Here is an 18,470-nt window from a genome sequence, read left to right as displayed (position 1 = left end):
GACATGCTTATTGGGTCAGAGATAGATGGACAACCCCTTCACAACAGAGCCAAATTATCCGCTCGGGTTGCAGAGGCTGGGATACAAGCTTATGCTCACCTTGGAACTCTAACCTGTGTTTCCCACATCCCAGAGTGTTCACTTTCCCCGGATCTTGTCCAGGTTCCCTTTTCCCTCCTTTTGGTGGATGAAACAAATCCAACATATCAGCCTCTTTTATTAGATGGGGGAACCATTTCCTATCCAGCTGCTTCTAGTCTGCACAAAACGCTTGGTCCTGCTGCCCTTCATCTCTTGGTCCAACCACACAGCAGGACTAGCACAGCCCTGTGGGCTATTTATATCTTGTTTAAGCCAGTGCTGAGGAACAAAGTGATGCACAATCCTTGCTCAGCCTCTCTGCTGTGTACACGTTTTACCCTTCCTCAACAAGATTTAATCTGCTTAGGGTTAACTGAATAGTGGATGTCCGAGACCTTTGAATCACACCTTAAAAAGGCTGAAAGACCAAACCCATAATTGCAAGAGCAGAATTTCTGATTCACTGCAAACCATTTGTTATCAGCAATTAAGTTTCTTGCTGATAAATGATTCATGACTTGAAAGCCCAGATTACTCACTTTTAACCATGGCAGAAATTCCTGCGTGATTATGAACGCCTGAGCTATGCATCTACTCGGATGGGCTGTAAAGTCTGAATGTGTGAAATGGCCAACCATTTAATTACAGAAAATAAAGAGCTCGTACATATAAGATACTTTCCATTCACCATTTGTAGAAAAAAATGAAGTATTTCAATTTCAATGTGACTGATGCAAATATAAACATAAACTGACTAAACTAGCAAATATAAACATCAACTTTTTCTTTACTGGAGGCAACAGAATTACAACAGTGTGACTGATATCCAGACCTGGTCTACTAATTAAAAAGGCTTGGAAGCAAAGCTCCGAGCTCCTGGTACACTCTAGTTCACAGTAACTAAGGCTTTTGTCAGCCATTGATGTAATCATTTATGGTGTTCAAAACTGTATTATTCAAAAACCATTCACACCATAAATCAGATGAGTCGTGACCCTGTAACAGAAGGTAAATTATTCTCAAATATTTTATATTTGTGCATTAACACACAATTAGCCAAGAAAAAATGAATGCCCAAGTCCAAGAAGTAGCTGACAAAAGACTGAAGGGAAAAAACAAAAATCTTTAATTTTATTATGGTGTAACCAGCTGTAAGGAATTACTGGTCTGAAGCACAGTGTGCAATTGTCTTATCCTAAACATTTACTAAAGCCTATAATTCAGAATGATCCTGACTAGTGATATCACCATTGGCAAGCTATCATTTTTTTCTTATAAGTCTACATTTCTCAGCAATTAGCACAAATATAGGCACAGCCTATGTACAGAAATGCTCAATGTTTTCTGGAGACTCTGTTTCTTTAGTGCCAGCTGCTCTGAGATCAAAAAAGACGCACTAAGTTCTGGACTGAACACACTTGATAGTTTGCTGGTAAGCAAAAGAATTCCTGTTAGAGATCAAATTGCATCATTATGTATTGTTTCCTAAATGCAGGGCAGAATGCCTGCTACTAATGCAAGGATAGCTTGAAATAAAGAACTACCATGATCTTCTGCAAAAGTGCTATACACAACACGAAGTAACGTGCTAACTGAAAGGAAAAAACCCACAGTAAGAGACTTAATAAATTAAGCCACTTTTACTTTATGATATTATGTACTACCAGGCAGCTGATTTTTTGAGTGAAGAGACTCATCAGGTGCCTAGTAAGAGAAGACAGTTGGCACAGCTCCATGGCCATTCCAACTGATGTCATGGTTAAAAAGCTGGCTACCATACAAGGCCAATTAGGCTACTGGTATTCCACAATACTCACTAATGGCTTCAGCAGCTTAAGGAATGCAAAACTTACAGTGCCATTAATTAGGCAAGAGAGAGGAGGAAAAAACACCCAGGAAGGAGGTGAGATGCCGTTCACCTCCTGAGCAGCCCAGCACTGAGGAGCCAAACTAGCAGAAGAAAATGAGATGGCCAGACTGAGGAGCAAGAGGAAAGTTTCAGACCCAAGGCACAGCTGTCTGCTGTAAAAAGCTGTTTGTCCCCCTGCTGAGTACCAGGGCAGAAGGAGGCTGACCTCACACCCCTCCTGTGCTGTCCTCCAGCACACCCACACCGGGCTGTCCCCAGCCAGTGGGTGCTGAGAACTCCTCCTGCACATCCTGGTTCTTCCTAAATCATTTCCAGTGGGGAAGAAGCTGAACAAGGCTGATTAATGATAAAAATACTTGTATTTTTTAAAATTTATTTTCAGTTCAACGTGAATCACAACTTCCTGCCCCTCTCTCTCCCTTCCTGTGAAGACAAGTACCTTCAGATAAACTTTTTTGTTGTTTAAGCATCAAAAGTGTAACACATTTCAACTGCTGCTGATACAGGTTTTACAGTGATGACTGTCAGAGAGATTGTTTGTGCAACTCTTTAAAGAGCAAAAAGGAAAAAATCCCTCCTACAAATGCAGATAAACTTTTGGAATGTAAACATGTAACACACACAATTACTGCATTATCAGAAGTACTATGCATTTATCAAAACAGTTGAACATTACACTTTCCAACACATATTTAATATGACCCAATCAGAATTTGAAGAGAAACTGTGTACCCTATAAGGGTAATCATGTACCCCTATAAGATAATAATTCCTGCCATAACTTACAGATGCATTTGACAATACTGATGTCAAAAAAGGAGGGTTTAGTTTAATTTTACCCATGCTCTGCTATTTTTGATGCTTGGCTTAATTCACTCAATACATTTTATAAAGGTATGTAAACAGTTCTGATTTAAAGACCAGAGATGTTTAAATTACATTAACAGATCTGGACTGGTCAATGTTAATGTCTTCGTTAACTCAGATATCTTATTTATCCCTGAGCACCTTAAAATTGTTCCCCCCAAATCTCAGTCAAGAACATGTAACTATTTCAGAAGAACGTAAAACTGCATTTTGATAAATCTCTGTCCTACAAATCCCATTTTCCTTCACTGATTTAAACAAAACAAAATCAAACCCTTTGTTTTTTACATGTACTGCAATACCGTAACAAAAAAATTCACCCTAACAAACAACATCACCTACAGACACACTACAGACTACAAAAATATTGCATAGGAGTGTCAGTGGGCATAGTCTCCCAACATGAGAGAAAATGCTAAGTTTTCTTTAAAATGTTATGGCAACATTCTAATTTATTTTCCTTTTAAAAATCAAGTGGTTTCACTTTATTTCAAAATTGTACAAAATGGCCATGGCTGTTTATAAAAAAAAGTCTCTGTCTTGAGAATATGTGAAGTCTCAGGTGTGTCAACAAAAGACCTGGAACCATTCACAGTGCAGCGGAAAGCTTCTTTTGAGGCAGAAACTACAATTCATCCTTCTTCTTTCCTACTCTTTCATGGTCTCTTTCTCTCAGGGTTCGCATGAAAGTGGTGAATCCAGACTCCTGGTTTTGAAGGAAGAAAAATACGTGTCACATTTTTGCACACAAACCAAAACAATGCATCAAGAACACTTTGAGTTTCAGTTTCCCAGCAGAATATGAACTAAGGAGCAGTTGTTTTAGTTTCTGTACCCCATGGCAGAATATAAACTAAGGAATGGTTAGTGCTTCTGCATTCCCTCATTGTGCCATGCTCTGGTCCCAGTGCTGCTCTGCTGCAATGCAAGGGGAAAATATCCATGCACATTGCCCATGTCAAACTTTGAAGAAGTGTGACACAGAGAAAAAGGCCCCAAAACTCACAAGGCAAAGTAAAATCTGTCACTAGAAGTGCCATTGATGCCTTTTTGCTGAAGACACTCAAAGACATTCTTGAGCCGCATTTGTATGCTACTTGTTTAATTCTGAAAGCAGTCATTGGGTCATTTGTTGGCTATACACATATTTGCCACTGTTCCTCATCCCATAACAGCTTTGATGATGATTTTCCTCCTTTTCCAAACATTCCAATGATGGAAATCACATTATTTTCAAGTTATTAAAATTATGATAAAAAATTTCAAACCTGGATGCCTACATGCCAACCTCTGTATTCCAACAACTTATGATTTCTGGTTATCAAAGGCTGTTGGATGCCAGCAGTTTCCTTTTCCAAGGAAAGCTCTGAACACAGTTCACATGCATTTCAAGAGGCTCAGATGGGTGGAGGTGTGAACACTGTCTACTGGTACCCCAGCACTACAGCTGTCCTGGCACATAGCACTGTTCCCACCCAATGTGACCATTTTTACTTCTAAGTAATCCCGAAACACATCAGTCAAAACTGGCGATGAAGAGGGAAAATACAGAGAGGTAGAGAAAGCCAAACAGAAGTCAAAGTTCGACTTAAAACAATGCTGGGGAACAACAAAACAAAACCAAGCCACAAGGCTGGGATGCTTTTAGAAGGCTGAACAACAAAACACTCTTCTAAAACTATTCACTGTTCTTCCACTGAAATAAATGAAGTGACAAGTTTTGGCCATATGCCACCTGGAGATGCCTGGCAATCAAGGGCCTCCATGAAAGGAGCCTTGTTCTCAAAGCTGTGCATCTGGAAGGCATTTAAAATACACTTGGGTCAGAGGGTGTCCTGACTCTTCCTTGCTTTGGTTGCTTGGGGTGAAATGCCCTAAAATCTCTATTCCGGAACTGCAGTTGCCTTGACAGGCTACGACTGGGGGTCATGCTCTTCCCCACAGCCAGTGCTCCAGTGTGGGGTGGGAAGTAGCTGAGAGCTCCTCTTCTACAGGCCAGGGCTCCTGCTGTGGCATGTCATGTTGCCCCTAAAGCAGCTGACATCACCCCTCTTCTTCCCTGCCCCCAAGAAATAATTATGCACCAGCTGGACCACTGAACCAAATGTGCATGGACATCTGATTTAGTGCCAGAATCAGGAGCAGAAAGCAGGTCTCCTGGCTCGACTGCTCTCTCATTTTTTAAAGCACAAGATGGTTGGACAAGGTGGTTCAAAAGTTGCTGTCATGCTGATGAGAAGTCCTTTAAAAGCAAAATCCCTTGTCACTGAAAGAGATTTGTGAACAAACCCGGAAGCCATGGAAGGCATTGTGCTAAGCACTGCCTCCAGCATTGCCATGATAAGTGATAACAAACCCTAATTCAGTGCTGCACAAGCAGAAGACCATAGGTCCCCAGAGAGGTGGAGGGGAAACACAGCTGCCAGCAGCAGAGAGACTGTGATGTTCCTGTTGGGTAATTTAACTCTACCCAAGAAAGGGTTGGCTGCACGTAGGGGATTAGTTAGCCCACTTTCCAGCATATGGATAAACATCTCCCAACTGCTGTGGCCTCAGAGCACTCCTGTATTGTATATAAATTCTTTATCAGCCACCACAGAGCCTTCCTTTCATATATAATTTCTCTAAGTATGGGTTAGAGATGCAAAAATTGAGGCTGAAATTTTACTTAATTGTTGGCTACTGCACCCATCTTTACTTTTGAGAAAAGATCCAGAATTGGAACTAAGCACAGTATCCATAACAACGCCCGGATCAGCACCATGAAAAGGTAATTACTGGGGTCCAAGTATGCTGAAGAAAACTAGGAGGTGAAGCTCCATCAAGACTTCCCTAAGACCCTGACTAAGAGAGAATATCAGAATTTGGCTTTTATCTTCATGCTTCTATATAATTTGGTGAGCTGTAACAGCAGCAATAACTTCCAGTGAAGAATCTTTTATCAAAATCACTGGATGGCTTGAAGACCCCATGTTTTTCTTGCATAACCCAGCTTTTTCAGGCAATCAACTGCTGCTTGAGAAGTAACCTCCGTCTAGGAGGTTATGACAAAGAAGGCCCACAAATGACTGAATTGCTCCCTTATTTTCAGGCACTTTACAACCACAGAAGACATTATGCCATTTCTGCCCCCATTTCTTGCATGTAATTAGCTGGCCACAGCAGGACAAAAGAATGAAACTTAAGCCCAGGGGTAGAAGGCACAATTTGTCTTCCCATCCTGAGTGCGAAGAGTGAACTCGATTCAGGGCAAATGAGATATTTAGTTTCCCCTGTACTCCAAAGGACAGCTTTGTCCTGGCTATAAAACCAACGGTCTGTCACCATTTGGCAACCTGGTGGACCTGTAACACATTTGCAGTGTTTGCACGATCCAGAATGGACAAGAGTAGGTCCTGTAATTTCTGGCATTTCTGCACTCAGCAGCAGCCCATGCAATAAACCCTCCGCTTTCACTTGGTCCAAATTCACTTGCAGATTTCAGCTTAAAGAATAAAATATACTAAAAGCAATACCAAATCTAATCCTTTTTTTCCTCTTCTCATGTTCCTAAAAATAGACCAAGCATGTTCCTAATGCAGAGATGTACAGGGGTGTGGTACACAATGATTCATCCATGTAAGACAGTAACAGAAGCAGCTAACCGTTTTTCCAGCATGGTGCAAATTTACTCCATAGTTTTCATTAGCAAGGCAGTGCAGGCAGAGGAGACTTTCCTCCCTGTACCAGGTGATGACTCTTGCTTTCACTTACCCCTCTTTCTCCAGTATATTTTTCCACAAACTTCCCGTAGTTGTAATAGTTGAAGGTGGGGTAGCCATCAACCCCCTCCTGCTTACACAGGTCATGATTCTGTCCTTTGGCACAGTCCACTGCAGCGTAGGCGATCTGAAACACAAGAGATCAGCTTGAGGCAGGAGAAGACAAAGCAAAACTACTTCATGGTGATGCTGCTACAACTTAGCCTTAACACTGAGTGAGACTCAAGTCTTCTGCCAAGCACACAACGGTTTCAGTAAGGGCTCAGCTGTGGAGGGGGATCACAGGGTGGTCATCACCTGGCCTATGCAGCTGCACAGCACGTTCAACCTACAGAGCAGAAAACCACCAGCCTCCCCACTGAGCTCTGCAGTAGACTCCAAACAGGTAATCAAGAGGCTGTGTTACTAAACCCAAATACAAGCACAGTGGTCACAGCTCTGTCACTCTGCAATATTCTTCCTCCACTTTGGTTTTAAGTGATGAATGGTGATAGGGTGACTTTGGTAACAGTGATGACCCACCTAACCCAAACTCCTTCCTGTGGCATGGCTAATGCTTGGAAAAGTTACCAAACATGGCGGGTCACTTATGCAGGCTATTAATAGATTAATGATTTCTTCCCCGAATAGCTTTTGTAAACTCCATGCACTTCTTCCAAGGTCAAACGGGGATGGGTCAGAGCCAGTGTTTTGCCTACCAAGCAGTCCACATGGGGAGGAAGGCTGCTTGCTTGCAATCTCAGTCTGTTTCCTTTCCTGTCTTTTTTCCATCTATCTCTTAAGGAGGGGACTGTAGTTCTGTGCAGCCATTAGCAAAGTGGGCTTTAATTCCTTCTGAAACCTCTAGATGCTACTGTCACACAGACAAACCCTGAGCAGGAAAGAGCTCAGCCTGTTGGCAGCAGAGCAACACCCTCCATCCCTGCCTGCTTCCACACAGGGCAGGGCGAGGAAGCACAGCCTCGCAGCCCCAGAGCGTCAGCTCAGGGCAACTCTAGTTTAGAGCACTGGACATTGGAAACCTGACTCTGTGAAGTACTGAGGAGGGGTTGGCTGCCCTTAACATTTCCAATGCTGAAATAAAATGTAATTCATAGGCTTCTACTCAAAGCAACTGGGCCCTGTGCTGTGATTTCACCTTGACTGTTCCTGCGAGCAGCAGTTCTGGCTCTGAACGTTCACTGCTCACACAGACTTGCCTTCACAGCCTGGGACAGGCTCTGCTGAAGAGCAAGCAGGTTAAAGTACAAGCTATGTAAAACACCCCACCAAATTAGAGGAACGACTTTTTGCAATTGTGGGTTACAATTTATCAAGTGCTAATTTCATAGCAGACATATCTTAACTTGAAATTTCCGTTCCAGGAGCCTCCTTCAAACAATCTGATCAAAATACCTTTTGCTTGCATGACTTTAGGGTTGCGGTTGAACTGTTCTTCCATAATTAAAAGATCACTTAATATTCCACAATGCCCTCCTGTTTCATGGTGACACTGTCAAAACGAGAAAACCTGATCTCATTATCCTAGCAGTAATTAAAGAGATTGGCAAGGCCAACTTCAGTTAATTTGCTTGTTTTGTTTTGGCTTTGAAAGCCTGACAAGACAATACTCAGTAAGATCTTGCTTGGGTCTATCTTCAGATGGAAAGCACTAGATGAAGTGATCAGTGCTCTTACCTTAAATATTTGGTTTCTGTTTTCTCATTTTAAACATTAATAAGGCTATTACAGAACCAGGACTCTTGAGAGCTGTTAAAAACATGTATAATCCCACTTTTTTTTTTCTTTTTGTAAAAACAAAACCTCCTACTTATTCAGGGCCAGTTAAAATGAAAGGTTATGCACAATAAACTGTAAAAGAGCTTCATCTAAGTATTTATGCCTTCCTGACCTTAGCGGCCAGCCAAAATTTAGAGCTCTGTTGACTACTTCTGTGTAAAGGATAGCTTACAACGGAGACAAATATTTATTTTCATGACACAGCACTAATGTAGAAAGAATACTACAAGTCCTGGTTCCCTAAAAACTGGAAGAACAAATAAAATAATTTTTTCTTACTGCTGTAAGTATCACACAAGGAGTGATTACAGCCAGAAGAAGGGGAAGGCATGCATACACTCATCCAGATCTTAGTAGCTGGTCTGAGGCATGAAACTGTTGTGACTGATGACCTATCTGTTCTTAGCATCTTGTAGATTAAGAAAATTAGTTTTTAGTACACTGGAAGAAAGAGAAGCCCCCTTTATCTGTAAACAGGTGTTTACCTCTCTGTAAACATCTAAAATGGCATTGGTTGGAGCAAAGAGTCCAATTTAATTTACAAAAGGCTTCTGTGAGAACAGCTCCCAGTGAGGAGAGGGTAGAGTGCAGGAATGCAATGCTGTAAGTCACTGTTAACCTTGTTCAACACATCTTTACCTGTTGCCTCAAAACAGATGACTGAGGGACTTTAAGGAGGTGGCTTCTGGCAGAAATGCTTAGTAGCCTGCTTGAGATACAGATCTCTGCTACAGCACATGGAAACCTAAGCTGGTCCATCTGTGCGTTATTTGTGCACTGAAGTAACAGAGAGAGATCCCATTCTAAGTCTGTCCACAACAGCAACATTAGCCTAATGCTATGTCTAATCTAGCAGGTCTAATGGGACATGTACATCTGGAGTAGTGTTTGGAGGACATGTCCATGATCTGTTTCTCTGCAATACTCCCAGTGCAAGCTCCCACACAGCCCCACGGACCCACTGCTGCTCCTGCAAACACCATTTGGAGCCCAGCTCCTCAGAACACGCCTGTTTGGTTATTTTTACAGCCAGCGAGAGGAGAGAAATGGCAATTTCCAAAAGCCTTCTAACTCATACGGATGTGAGCAAAATTTCACAGAGACATCTAATTCCCAAGACTGTATCTGAGACTGCATTTCAATGCCTGCTGCCAACAGTGGCTGAGTAAGAGTACTTAGGAAAGCTTGAGTGATTACTTTAGAGTGGAAATGTTAAGGCAGCCTAAATATAGAGGTTGCTACCATCTCTATGCACTCATTATCATAGCATCACAGTCCTAATTGTCTTGCCTGTCTCACAGCGGAAGATTAAATATAGTGCACTGTAAGAAGAAAAAAGTAATGCTGGAAAACACTTGTAGCAAAACACACTTCTGGACTGAGGACCAACTCTTATCTCAGTTCTATCAACTCCAGACAGCTGAACTCTCAGACACACCAGAATTTCAGAAAACAGCACCAATGTCCTTTGCTTCTTTCTGTTTGTGTTTTCATGGACAGTGAGTATTAAACTCCACTGCTAGTAGAGATGTCTCCTGCTGCAGTTTTCAACAGAGTGGATTACTACATGGCTACACTGAAAGGCTGCATATGAAAAGATGCAGCCCACAAAAAGAAAGGCTTTGCTTGATCCACTGTAGGGAGAGTTTCCTCTTGTTCTCAATCCTCTTAGCAACTATTAGTTTTTCTGCATCACTATAGAGGAAGACTAAGTTGGGAAAAAATAACAACCTGAAGAACCTCTATCGAAATGTGGTTAAAGACTTCTGAAGAATATTACTCTCAGAATTATCTTAATCTCAACCACCAACAACAATTTACAGAGAGGGTCACTGGAAAGCACAGGTTAGCAAGACCCACATGCTTTGACCTATAAACCCACAAACTTTATTCAACCAGAAATTGCAAACAGATTAAACATAAGACATCCCTGATACGTACCCAGGAGCCAAGACACTTGGCATCACCTCTCATGAATTCCCTCTCATCAAGAGGGGAAAAAACCCTCTAAAAATCTGTGAGAGAAAGAAACTCTGCTAACACTGGTCTAACACTTGTGTGTGTGTCTGTGTGTCCATTATGGAAAAAGCAGTGTAACAGCTTTCAGAAGACAAGACTGATTTTATGCAGATTTTGATTGTTAGGGCTAAAATTTATTTTCTTGAGTTTTCCTCTAACCGGAGAGAAAAATCCACTGAAAAAACATTTCAGGAAGAAAAAAACGTAAGTGCTGTATCTGCAACATGCACAAAACTCCAAGGGATTATGGATTCTCTATAACCTAAAGCTTCATTGCCTTAAATATTGACAATACATCATTATATACAAGTTCTCTCTCCAGAGCCAGTGCTGTCCAGTAGCTGTAGCAGGAATAGAATAGTTATCAAATGAAAAGATAATCAATCAGAGACTGTTGACCCCAGAATAAGTTTCCTGGAGTACATTCAACTTTCTTAGTGTTACTGGTAGTTCCTCACAACTTGTATGCAGCCTACAGTAATTAATTAGTATTATCGGGTGAGTATGTATAATAATGCGTAATAATGATAACAACAGCAACAACAATAACCCCACCAGATAAGTATGCATTTCTCCATAGTCAGTATAGTTGAATATGACTCTAGAAATACCTGAGACAGGAAAACATGTCTACCTGAAAAGGGAAGTCCCACAACAATGTTTCATGGTTTTATCAAAAAAATGGGAGCTTAACTACAGAGTTGCAAACTTAACCCTGCATGCCATTAGAGCGTGAGCAGTGCATGACCAGCTCTGAAGAGCTCTTACAGGAAATAAGAGCATGGCATATTTTTCAGATGAAGAGGTCTGATCACAGATGCTGAGCTGTTGCAAAAATCAGAACTTTTCATTTCGGTGCTTAAATAGGAGTGGAGCTATGCTGAAAACGTGAGCACTGATCTCCGTGTGCCTCAACCGTAATAGAAGGAGGATGCCTTATTTTGTTACTAAGTGATAGAGAGAAAAATAAGTACTTGCAGTCTAATCCAATCATACATCAGGAATCACAGTTCCCTTCCAGCAGAATTACAAAACAACTTTTTTCTCTGGAGAGATCTTACAGGTAAGAAACAAAATTACATCCAACAGTTCAAATAAATGTGTAGAAAATTGAAAGTGGGATCCCTTGACCTTCCAGGTAACTCCTCCTTTCTGTTCTTTAAGCTCTTTCTTTTTAACAGCTTGCCTCTCAGTCACCACGTGATAATAAAGTAAAAATACCCCCTGCAGTCCTAGTTGCTCTCCTCTTAAAATATGTACTGCCACACACTGGTTTATTGATTCAAGGAAATAAATCTCTGCTAGAGCTAATATTGACTTTTGTTATGAAAATGGAAGTGAATAACTAACTGAATATTGATTGGAGAGAGGAATGATATTTGATAAGCTTAAAAAAAAGGTAAAAATAAAATTGCAGCATGGAAATAAATGCTTCGAACCAACATTTTTAAAGTATAGTCAATTCCAGATGACAATTACCTGATTACTAGAAAAAAAAAGCCTGTTGTTGTCAAATGTCTTAAAAGCATCCATAAATAAGACAGATACACTTTTTTTCCCTATGATTGCTCCATAGTTTTCTATTTATATCACCTGTTCTGGATCCTAACAGCAGTTAGGGGCTGGTCTGCTAAGGCTTGCTGCAATTCAACTGCTCAAGTGAGTTCTCACAGTGAAAGGCCTTGCAAATGGGAGATTCATTATTAGTTGCCCAGATGTGCCATGGCAGCATTACCAGAGCTGCAGTTCATCAGCTGTTTTCAAAGCAGGGCTATTTGCAAAGGGAAGATCCATTAGTAGGCACTATGATGTACAGTGCTCACATCACCATATTTAATGAGTCTAATTAAAAAGAAATTCAACACATGCTTTTTTAAGCAAATAGGGATCAAATTCTTGGCCAAACTAAAATATTAACTCACTTGGATAACTCTGTGCAGTCATTTGGTTGGTATAATAATTTTTAACTATAGTTCACAATACACACTGGAGATAACTCACTGCTGTCTGGTAGCCCCCCACTAACACCCCAGCTCACCCCGTTTGCTGCACCCTTTCCAGCAATCTCTGCCACAGCTGTTCCTGTACAAATTCACTAGAATCCAGCTGTGGTGCATTTGTACAGGAACAGTCTTCTGTGAAAATGGAGAAGACTGGTCAAAAAGCAGCCCCCATGGGGGAGTGCCAGAGATTTGTTACTGAGAGGCCTTGAGCAGTCAAGAGCTTTCCTTCAGCAAATCCAAGCTGGAACATCACAAATCAGTTCCTTCAAGCTGAACTTTAGGATCAGCCAAAAGGCAAAATGTAGATTTTTAAAGATTTAGCGTTCAAGAGACTGTGGAGCAGTTACTGAACATGCCTTCCTGCTCTTCAATCTGTTCAGCAAAGTGACAATCCTCACATTTGCATTTTCTGACGTGCACTGGTCACTGCCAGAACTCACTCTGTGGAGCACAGGCCAAAGGCTCTCCCATGGCAGCTGTATGCAGAGACCACAGTGCCCCAAGGCAGGGATGCTCCAGCTGGATTTTTTTTCCCTTCCTTTTTCCTTTTAAATAACTGAAACAATAGGCTAACTGCCATTGGACTGGCCTCTCCACTGATCTGGTATTACTGGCACTGAATTTCTCCAGGCAGATGGAAAGATGAGGAGGCTTGGTTTGTTGGTCACACCCCCCAGGCTGTGGTTTGTGGATCACACCCTGAGCTGTGTTGTGCCCCAGGCCTGTGAGCAGGCCCGGGATTCCTGCTAAAACCACCAGCAGTGATTCAGCCAAGGAGAGCTGACATTTCGGGCCAATGTTCCGAGCAGTGCATTTTGAAACTCCGACTCCAGCAGCGCAGATGATGAAAAAGTACAGAGCATTACACACAGCCCCAGGGGAGGGGGGCTTCTGCGCCAAAACCACCCCCCTGCAGTCAATCTGCAGAGCCAAAGACACGTATTTAACAGCTCCAAGCTCTGCTCATCTTCGAACTTCCAATGTAAAGAATCCAAGTCTCCCAAAGAATACCTTTTAAGATACGACTTATAATCAATTCAAGGTTGGAATGTTTTTGATTGTACTTTGGCTTCTGCAAAATTAAATGTTTAATTAAAAGACCACCCTTATTGAAAAGAAGATACAGTTTAAGTGCTACCATACTCTCTTAAAGTGAAAAACCTTTCTCTGGGGGAAAAGACAAGACACTATTACAGAAATGAAGTAGCAAAAAGACACTACTACTAAAAATGAAAATTAGTAATCTTGTCCTGTTTTAGAAAGAAGAAATACTTCCTTCCTCTTAAGCAGTGATTTTACAGAAGTTTGTAACCCTACAGAACTACAAATTACCTTGAAGGCTCAGTCCAGTTTGAAACATGGGAATATGCCCTGTGCTGCTTATGGGAACAGCAATGTGCCCTTCTAAAGCCTTAAACAGGTTTGTTTTCTTTTCCACAATGGTACAAACTGGCAGAAAGAAGCACCTTGGCAGGTTATAGCTGTACACAATTAAATAGTGCTCCTGAGATAATCAATCCCTGGCACTTTCATAAGTCATTGGGGTGGAATAACGTCGTTTTCCCTAACTGCACACACCTCTTTAAAACTGTACCAGCCTTAATATTCCCCCCTGGCTCTCATGTTCCAACTCATTACATTTTATATCTCCCCATTTCAGCCTTAAACTGAAGTCAAGAGTTGTAACTGTCAATCACTGCTCTGCTCTTGGAGCCCTTTCATAACCTGCAGTCTGAAGGAAAAGCTTCCCAGGCCTGCATTTCACACCACCACCATGTCCAGCTAACTGTGCCATCATTCAGATTGCTTGTTAATACATCCTGGGGCTCTAATAAGCAAGTTTCCCATTGTTTGGTACATTTGTTTCATCTCCTCTGACTGAAATTTTAATGAGTTTAGGAAAGAGGCTTCATTGGGAACTACCAGAAGAGTGGGAAAACAAGGATACTTTCTCAGAGATCTTGGAAACAAAAAAGTAACCAAAAGGCATCTGAGCAAACTAATTTACAGCAGTAAGAGAACTAAAAGCTGCATGCCTCTGAATTTTCTGTGTGCCAGAGGGCAGAAGTGATGGACTCCTAATTTTATGCAGTCAGTGATACAAGATGATTTGTTTCTTGTCAATCTGATGCATTTTCTGTGAGTTACAGAACAGATGAGAGGAAAAAAAATTTACAAAAATCCTTCTGCTATGGAGTATAACTGTTACAAAATTACCTCTTCATTTACAATAGAATATGGAATTGAATAGACTATTTCAGCTGGATGGGACCCACAAGGATCATCTAGTTTAGCTGCCTGGCCGATTCAGGGCTGAACAAAGGTTAAAGCTTTTTGTTAAGGGCTTATGCCCAAATGTCCCTTAAACACTGACAGGCTTGGGGGGCATTGACCACCTCTCTAGATCACTTGTTCCAGGGTTTAATCACCCTCTTGGTAAAGAAATGCTTCCTAATGTCCAGTGAGAACCTCCCCTGGCACAGCTTCAAATCATTCCCATGTGTCCTATCACTGGATCCAAGAAGAAGAGCTCAGCATCTCCCTCTCTGTTTTCCCTCCTCAGCAAGCCTGACAGAACAAGTTCCCTATTAAACTGCCAAATCTTTTCCATGCCATACCTACACACAAAGCAACTGTGAAGTTACAACAAATTCGGAGGTCAGAATGAACTACAGTTCACTGAAAGATAGCAAGAAGGTTCCTAGCTACTTATCTGGTTAAATCCAGGGGCTCAGTGTTGGGGTTTTTTTTAAATCCTAGATCTACACTGGCTCAGTTAAAATGGTTCAGCTGAGGCAATGAAATTACCCAGTGTGCTTTAGTCATCAGATGTATTTTCAAGGCTAAAGCATGAGGGTCCTAGAAGGGCCTGACATCCTGGGCTCAAGTCAGCCAACTTACAGAAATAAATTATATTTATGCTATGCAAGCAAGGATTAGTTACATGACTGAGGTCTTCAGGACTATCACACAACTTGTGTTTTCTCCACATGTACCCCAATGGCTGATAAAAGTTAAAGGGGAATGGAGATTATGTAAATTATCTTTTTTTAATCCCTCAGGGAGAAAGAATTGTTCCTCACTTCATAGAAAAGAACTCTTACGCAAAAAATTAAACATAAAAGACAACAAATAAAAGAAAACAGAATAGGTTAAAAGTGTAACTCAATTTGACCGAAAAAGATACAATCCCTAAGATGCAGATACATTTCTATTAGTGTAACAGCAATTTTATCTACAAGCCTATCACCTTATCAATAAGCAAAGCCTATAAAGTACAAATGGTGGAAATAATTCTTAAATATCTCAGAAATAATTAACAGCAAGTTACCTTGCGATCTTCTTTAAAGACTTCAGCAGCAGTTGTGAAATGTGGAATGGCATTTTTACAGTGGGGACACCCTGTTTGACACAGGAAGAAAAAGACATCATAAACTTTAGTTATAAATAAGATACTGGGACAAACTCAAGACACAAGGTGAATCAGTGGAAATTTTGTACTAAAAATCATTCTAGACAGGAGTTCTCCAGTTCTGGTAGCAGTGGGACAGGGCATGTGTAGACCGTGTGTCAGCTACATGAAATTAGGTATGTGTTTAAAATCCCTCTGACTTCAAGCAGTTCAAGTGTACACTTAAGAGTTACACAAAATCCCATATAGGGACCACAGGGCAGGGGCTTTTCTCTGTGGCCAGTCCCTTAAGAGCACTTTGAGATCAGCAGCCACAGACAGACCATTTCCCTGCTCTGTACCCCCTTGTACTGCCACGTGGGTTATTAGTGCTGTTGCCACAGATACCAACTACACTTGGACATGGGATTAAAGACAGCACAGCTGTGAACAGAAGGAGGTTGGAAGTTAGAAAGGAAGTTGCTGAGAGCATTTAGGAGTGTTTGGGAATTGCCTGTGTTAGAGCCAAGCCACCGGGAACACAAAGGAGGGGAAGAGAAGCAAGTCCAACAGGCTACACATCTTTCATTGATGGAGAACAGAAGTCCAGTCCCAAGTCAGGATGACTGCTGCTGGCCTTCCTGGAGACCTTCCCTCCTGTTCACCATAAATGGGCAACCACAGAATAGTGTTACAGACACAGCACACAAAATCCCCACAGCTTTGTACTGGAGATGGGCTGATACTTCTGATACTGCTGATACTGCAGCATTGCATAGAAGGCCAGCTGATCCCTTGCTTAAATATACACTAAATTTACTCAAACATTTCAGAAGAAGCTACAGATGAGGAACAAGAACTGCTCTCTTGATTCAAGGTTCAGATCTGAGTGCTCTTAATTCAGAAGCAATGTTTATTGTCTATGAATAATCTAAACTACTCTCAAAACATCAATACTAAGCAAGACTTTGAAAAAGAAAGTACCTGCATATGTGTAACAAATTACTTTTTTCAAATCACAGAGGTTGATCCCAAGCAAACACTCAGGACAGTTGTTTTTGCTCAGATGCAGAGAAAAAAAGGAATGGACACACTTCAGTCAAGCCTGTATAGTGCTAGCAAAGGCAAAGGAGTTCATCCTGCTATTATTTCTGAATAGGAACAGAACAGATCACAGATGAGTTGCTCTCAAGCTCCAATTACAGCTTATGCTACTGTTGTTTACTCGTATTTGACGTGATGAAAAAGTGTCTGTGTTAGTTCTAAGTCAGTACTGAACAAATGCCCTCTTAGGAGGCTTGCAGCCACCCTCATAAACTACATGCACTCTTTCAGCTGACAAGAAAAACAGCATCTGTGCATAAACACTGCACTCCCCTTTCAGTTTCACCAAAATGCAATTTCATTGCTTACATGCACTACTTTGAATTTTAGAGTACTTTTTATTTTGGAATAGGATTTTGAAAGCACTGCAATGACACACGTGTATGAATACACTGAGAGTCTGTGCAGTAACCAAGAATACCAAAAAGTCAAGAGGATGTTTCCTGGGAAACTAAGGCACTCCTGCAAATCCATCTTAGTGGCTTCAAACTCTTTGTGGAGCACAATGGCAGTTATCCTGGTGGCAGCTGTGTTTCAGTGGGATAGTGCATGTCCCCTACAGCCTGCAAACTATTAACTTTGTTGAGTTGTTCAGCATTTGCCTGGAAGAAAATGGTCAAGAAAGAAAAAGAGGAGGAGGAAGAGAAGAAAGAGGAGGAGGCTGGGTTTCCAGGCTGTTCCCATGTCCATCATCCCACTTTGGTGACCTATTTCCTTTCCTACCACTTGTCTGTCCTGTCTGCCTGATACTGAAGAGCCTGCAGATCAAGCCTGCCTCTTAACACATTTTGGATAATTTCCTGCACTACGGTATGACTGCCTTGGTTGACTTGTTAACACTGCTCTACACAAATATATCAGAACTGGTGACAACATCTAAAAAGAATTCCACAGACAAAAAATGGATAAAAATCAGGCACCTTTAAAACAAGAACACTTGCTCTAGTCTACATGCTTACATACTGTAGCTTTTCTGCAAACTTTAAACCCTTCAGGTTCCCCTTTTCTGCTTATGATCTTGAGCTTGAAATTAAGATTCCACTGAAGAGCATATTTTAAATCCTCAATGAAAGATTTTTCAGGGTAAGCAAGACACTTCATGTCTTCATATTCCTCTCTAACACCTTTATGACACATCAGTCTATGTGTTTTCCACCTCAGGGGTGTTGGATGTGCAGAGGACAGGGCATTCAGTATAGCCCCCCTCTAAGCCCCTAGTAAAGTTTAGTATGTAGGAGCTCTCCATGAGTCACACTCCTCAAGAAAATTAGAACATGATTCAACAAGTAAAAAGCATATTCTTTCAAACAAAAAAGTCCAATGGCTATTAAAAATGCAAGCTGCCATTTCACATGGGCTAGGATGGCTGGTAAGGAAACAGCCCAAGCAGCCCTTAGCTGGTGACTGCTCAGAGGAGCATCAGCAGCTGCTCCGTGTCCTTTCCATCCCAGGGAGTCAAACACTGCATGTGCTGCTGCACAGTGTTCAACAGGTGAATGGAAAAGGGCTCCGAGTGTGCTTCTCAGCAAAGAGACACATCCTGCAAGGCCAAAAGGAAGCATCCCATTGTCTGACTGTTATGGCATTTTGGAAAA

At 41.4% G+C, this 18,470-nt stretch overlaps 1 protein-coding gene across 1 annotated transcript in view; it reads right to left on the bottom strand.

The window, feature by feature from the left end:
• Positions 1-1,184: 1,184 nt before the first annotated feature.
• Positions 1,185-18,470, bottom strand: part of PDIA5 (protein disulfide isomerase family A member 5) — a 101,187-nt gene continuing 83,901 nt past the window's right edge. Inside the window, exons 15-17 of the mRNA XM_027636863.1 lie at positions 15,712-15,782; positions 6,572-6,706; positions 1,185-3,524 (exon numbers count right to left, since the gene is read on the bottom strand). Coding sequence (XP_027492664.1) covers positions 3,444-3,524; positions 6,572-6,706; positions 15,712-15,782 — 287 coding nt within the window. The 3' untranslated portion in view covers positions 1,185-3,443. The remainder of the gene's footprint in view (positions 3,525-6,571; positions 6,707-15,711; positions 15,783-18,470) is intronic.

The sequence above is a fragment of the Corapipo altera genome, unplaced genomic scaffold (genome assembly GCF_003945725.1).
Source record: "Corapipo altera isolate COAL_440 unplaced genomic scaffold, ASM394572v1 45, whole genome shotgun sequence".
In the NCBI taxonomy this organism is placed as follows: domain Eukaryota; kingdom Metazoa; phylum Chordata; class Aves; order Passeriformes; family Pipridae; genus Corapipo; species Corapipo altera.
The sequence above is the reverse complement of the archived record's forward strand: the minus strand, read 5'-3'. Positions and strand labels throughout refer to the sequence as shown.